At 41.7% G+C, this 6,000-nt stretch overlaps 1 protein-coding gene across 1 annotated transcript in view; it reads left to right on the forward strand.

Moving 5' to 3' along the window:
* The window catches only part of LOC18768791, a 4,367-nt gene continuing 1,868 nt past the window's right edge, over positions 3,502 to 6,000 (forward strand). Inside the window, exon 1 of the mRNA XM_020570926.1 lies at positions 3,502 to 3,988. Within this exon, the coding sequence (XP_020426515.1) occupies positions 3,502 to 3,988 (487 nt within the window). The remainder of the gene's footprint in view (positions 3,989 to 6,000) is intronic.

The following is a 6,000-nucleotide window of genomic DNA, read 5'->3' on the forward strand; positions in this document are numbered from 1 at the left end:
TTTTTTTTCTAATTGGTGAGACTTACTTGGGTCACAGCTGTTGTGAAGCTATTCGGGCCATTGAGCATCAGTGTTGGCCTGTCTTGCTTGGCACGCTGGGATTTACCGCAGAAGAGGCTGATGTACTCAAGGGCTACTGTGATGAAGCCGATTATATTAAATCCCCGCCATCAAATCCACCATCACCGCCATCAAGTCATGATCCTACTAATGTAAAAGTTGTTCTTGGTTTGGAGAAGTTGCTCCCTTGAAGAATTTGGGATCTTCAATCAATAATAGTAACACATATGGGGTCTCTAGCCACGTTAGTTACTTAACTAGTGGGGTCTATTTTGTGCACGATCTTAATTATGTTTAAGTATGAATCAGTTGCAGTGTTTTAATGGCTTAATTGGTCTCACCTTTATGAGTGTATTACTATTTAAGACTGAATGATTAGAATAATCACTTGCTATCGAATTCTATATGCAAAGCACCATATTTTTTCACTTGGTTACAACAAGAGAAAGGGAATTCAACAAAAAAATCAACAATATGATTTTCCTCTGCATATTTTCTCAACCCTATTGCTTATCCATATATTGAGCTGTTAATTAAGTTTGGCTAAGATTTATACTACTAGAGCAAGGGATTTATAGCTTAAGTAGTTGAGAGCATTTACCCTGCATAGGTCCTAGGTTTGATTCCCCCCTTGCTCAACATCGCTCGTATAAAAAAAAATTAGTACCACTAGAAAATTATATAAAGGTTGCACTGAGTAAACGATTAACAATGAAATACATCACATGCGCCTAAAAGAAAACCGGATATATACAGTAACCTTTAAAAAAAGAGTCTTACTTGTACACTCAACATGCATCAATTCTCAGACACAAAATACTAAGTATTCATCGTAATTAAACATCACACAAATAATTAAAGGGATGCACACTGCATAATCAATGAAGATCGATAATTAAAGGGATTAATTGAGATTATTTAGAAGAGGTGGTGGTGCTTCTTCCCATGAGACTCTACCTCTTCTCTATGTGACTCTCTCCTCATGATGCTCGTGGAAGGCATACCTAGCCGAACCAACTACCCCGGTTGCACCAATCTCCTCCTCTATTATGTGCTTGCGAGCATGCTCTGGGTCTTTCTTTGCCTCGTGCTTCTCATACTGCCAAAAAAAAAAAAAAAACTTAAAGGTCAAAGTTGCCCTTAGTCAATGGGGCCTGTGGGGGCCACAACCTCCGATTTCAAATCCAAAAGTTCCTAAAGGTTTAACAAGGTCTACTGAACACGTCCTAAAAGTTTGGTCTCGATCGAGTGGTCGGATTTAAACTAATCGAACGATCGGAGTGCGATTGCTTCGCCTAACCCTAGACTCAAAGATTCGGAGTATGCGGGACTCCGATTCTAGATCTGCTAGTTCCTACATTATCCCAGAGGCACGAGGAATGAATATTTGAAGTTGGAACCGATCCAACGGTCTAAACCTATCGAACTCGGATATCGCCTATTAAGCGTAATATCCGTTCGACTATCATACGACAACCAAATTCGAATCCGAGCATACCGTCGAGCTTAGGACGACATGGGGATCAAATCAGAATACAATGGGCCACCACACCATGGCCCACGCACCACCACGTGTGCCGAAAGAGCGTGGGTAGCTTGAGAAATTTTCGGTGATGGAAATTTCTCAAATCACCCAATAATACCTATACCTATACATTTTGACTAACAAGGGGAACACTTTTTGTTCTTGGACCATGGCCAAAACGTGACTAGAGCTAGATGAAATCATGGCCAAACCGCCGGCCTAATATTGGTATATTGAATGATCTGTAAAACCTTAAAATCGATCTACAATACCTACATAAATGGATAGATCACGAAGAGTAGATAAGGTTTCATACCTCACTCGACGAAAATGGTGACTGGAGTTATCTAAAATGGCTTTTGAGAACTTCAAAAATCACCCAAACTTCCAGTCATTCTAGTGTAATTTCCTTGGGTTTTTGAGCTAGGAAAATGGGTGGGTTAGATATAGGACGTTGATACGAAACTTTTGCAACCAATTTCGCCTGAAACGGATGCCAGATGAGGACGAAATTGCCACCTGAGAGAGAGAGAGAGAGAGAGAGAGAGAGAGAGCTGATTTGTTTTTAAAATCCGACTTCGAAAAATTTAGGGTTGTGCCATTGCACTTCCGTTGACCACAACTTCTTCGTTAAAACTCCAATTTGGGCCCACTACGTATCTACGAACTCATGAGAGTGAGCTCTACGCAACGATGTCACTCATTTTCCCAAGGGCAAAATTGTAATTTCACAAAATAATTAAATTGGATTCAATCGATTAAATTGGGTTAGGGATGTTACAAGGAAGATAGGGTGCAACGCTCAAGCGTTAGTAACGCAAGTTGCGTGGTGGATATGGGCACAAGATACAACAGTTTGAGTGCTACGTCGAATAAAATTTGTTCTTATGCATTGAGTGCAGATGGTTATGCATTGTTAAAGAATGAGCTTAGTAGATGGGAGTAAAAAAGGCACACAAGAAAGACAGGGTGGAAAGCTCAAGCGACGATAACGTAAGTTGTGTGATGGATACGGACACACAAAGCATAATAGTATCATGCTCATGCCAAGAAACCATCTCCTTAGTGACTTAAAAATTGTACCTTGAAAGATAGATGTTCCTAAAAATGGATGTGATGACAGGACCCGACCCGAATTCTACTTTGGAACCTATGTCGAACCCTGTTCTTGTTTGACACCTGGTAGGTGTCAAACACAAATAGGCCTGGTAGGTGTTGAACACAAATAGGCCTGGTAGGTGTCGAACATAAATAGGGTTCGACACAGATTTCAAAGTGGAATTTGGGTCAGGTTATGTCAACTTAGTATCAAAGCATTAGGTTAAACTCATGTAGACTACGCTCTTATGTGCATCCTAGCACTGACGGATTCTTGTTTCTTGTATCAGTACTGTGGGCCCTAAACATAGTGGTACTCGTAGGGGGACTCGTTAGTCATCCCGGTTATGTTGTCTTAATGCCAGTCCTGAACCAGAGGAACAACTCTTCCCTGATCCAAATCAGGAACCTTTTGAGCAGCCTCATTTAGAATATCTGACAGGGACGGTGCCTGTAACACTCACTCAAGTCTACAACAGACTATAGAGTTATTGACTCAGGCTTTATCTAGAGTCAGGCATACAAAAGATCTGGCTATGACGTTGGCTATTTAGGCTAGGAGGATTGGGGCGGTTGACTTTGATGGGAGTGATGATCCGGCCATTGCATAAGATTGGATAGAAAATGTGGAAAAGATTATGGAAGTAATGGAGGTATCGTAGGAACGTAGAGTGGTTTTAGCTGCATTTTTCTTTTGTAAGAGTGCACTATACTGGTGGGAATCGGTGAAATGTCGGTACCAAGATCCTTCAGTAATCACTTGGCAGATATTCCGAACCGCATTTGATGAACAATTTTATCCGCTTACATATCAGAACATGAGGATTGAGGAGTTTTTGCAGCTTGAGCAGGGTAGTATGATTGTGATGGAGTACGAAAAGAAGTTTATTGAGTTGTCTAAATATTTCGCCCTTCTGGTAGCAGATGAGAAGAAGAAATGTCAGTTGTTCACACGTGGTTTGAGGCCAGCTATAAGTGACATTGTGGTGAGTCAACGCATTATGGATTATGGTGTACTTGTGGTGTCTGCTACTTTGGTTGAGAGTAGCCAGAAGGCGGTATGGGGACTTGGAGACTCACGTCGACGTCAGTTTGATTCTGGTGGCCCTAGTCAGGGGTCATCCAAAAGGGGTAACTTCAGCTCTGGATCTTCTGGGAGTGGTGGTCATAGAGTTTTTAGGGCTAGAGCCGGTTCTAATAGTGGATCAATTCAGAGTTTCAGTTGTAGGACTCGTGACAGGACCCGATCCAAATTTCGCTTTGGAATTCGAACAAAACCTTGTGCGTGTTTGACACCTGGCGAATGTCAGGCACAAATGACCTATTTGCCCCTCTACACAAAACATGATAAAATAACAAGGTTGACTTCTACCAAAAAACCGGCAGAGTTTCCCTTGTAACTGGCTCAATACCAAAACATTTTCACCTGCCAAACAAGTACATATATATACAACCAACTGCCAGCATACGTATATATATATTCCAACAGTTCAAGTGTCAATCTAGGGCAAAACATCAGAGCGACTACTAAGAATTTACAAAGGAGTGAATCCTTTTACAAACAAAAATCCTACATCAGAAGAAAGGCGCGGAAGATGGGAAGTGGCCCGGTGGTGGATTCCTGTGCACGTCTACTGCTTGGGGGCGCAAAACAACAATAAGGGTGAGTGGACCCAAAAATAAAGTTTCGAAAAGAAGCATATGAACATACTAACCCCACTGTAAAAACAGTTACACAAACTAGTTCATTTTCTTTATTTCTGAAATCAATGCATGTATATAATTATATACATTTGAAAACAGTTTAAACTATCACCTAGGTGTACCCTTATTTCCGTCAATTCCTTATATCCGTCAATTCCTTGCATCACCATGGGTGACACATACTCGCATGTCTCAATGACACGAAGTCAATCCGAGTCGCAACTCGCAGGATGCAGGAGACCGTAGTTCACCTGATCTGCATTACTCGCTCCACACGAGTTCGAGTACCAAGGAACTCGTGGGGCAACTGTCAAGCATGCTAACTAAACCGAAGGCAACAAATATAATCCGAAGGCAACATTTAATATCTGGGTACAAGGTGGTTTAAGAAAATATAAAGTTTCTGAAGCAAAACTATTGAATCATTAACTTTCTGTAACCTTTAAAATTCTGCTGCCATTTATCTGATAATTAACGAGCATATCTTTTCCTATATTCTTTAAAGGAGATTTCACTCGGCAGCATGCAACATAAAACATTTAACAGAATAAAACAGCTTGTAACTAAAACTGAACTGCTTAAATTCTTTTATTAAAACAAAGAATCCACTCACTGATAGTCCAAGCTCGCTGGACCTCTTGAAGGTCCCTCCTGCGGGTCAACTGGTGCCCGGGTGCCTGATTCAATGACCATAATATTCTATTAATACAATATAGTATTAAATTAAAAACCCTACCCCCGGCTCCTAAAAGTACGTGCGTCAATTTAAAGTTATCCCTATGCCCATAAAAGCTTTCTTTCCACGTGGGATAGTTTAGCGGTATCTTGGGACTCAAAAAGCGCTAAAGTCCAAAAAGATCAAACCGGGATCCCACGGGTCCATGACCTCACAATATGATCCGGAAGCCGCTAGAAGATCCAATATATCTAGGACACATATCCCGAGGGTATTGGTGTTGATCGGACGGTCGAATTAATCACAATCCTATAATCGCATAATTTCTAATCCCTAGCCCTAGGGTTCGCGTTTTCGAAGTATCCGGGACTCCGATTCACAATCCGTCGAATCCTACACGATTCTGAAATTATCTAGAGGAACATGTCTAAAATTGATTACGATCCAACGGCTCAACAGTATTGAACCTGATAATCGCACAACATGGAAAATCCGTTCGAGGCTCAAACGGTATCCAAATTGAGATCCGAGAATTCCTACGCGCTCGTGACAACCTAAGGATCATATCAAGATATAGTGCCACTGCACTACACTCGCCCACGCACCGCCGCACGCGCCGGCAGCGATGGGTGTCCAAAGCGATTACGCATCGCCGGAAAATCTCAAAACCACGGCTCCAAACTCCTACCCTAGGTATAACACCATATTTGAAACCACTTTTGTTCTTGGACCTACCCCAAAAACTGACCGGAAGTGGCCGAACACGGAGGCCGAAAACCGACCGAATTTCCAATTCGAAAATTCATTTTCTACACTGAGAACCAATTAATTCCTACCTAACAGGCAGCTAGAACAGCTCGAGAGGGTTGAAATCCATACCTGGCTCATCTGATTTGGTTGAGAAATGAGAGAGAACGACGGCCGTGAAATTCCGGTT

This window comes from Prunus persica, chromosome G8 (assembly GCF_000346465.2).
Source record: "Prunus persica cultivar Lovell chromosome G8, Prunus_persica_NCBIv2, whole genome shotgun sequence".
NCBI classification, from domain to species: Eukaryota; Viridiplantae; Streptophyta; class Magnoliopsida; order Rosales; family Rosaceae; genus Prunus; species Prunus persica.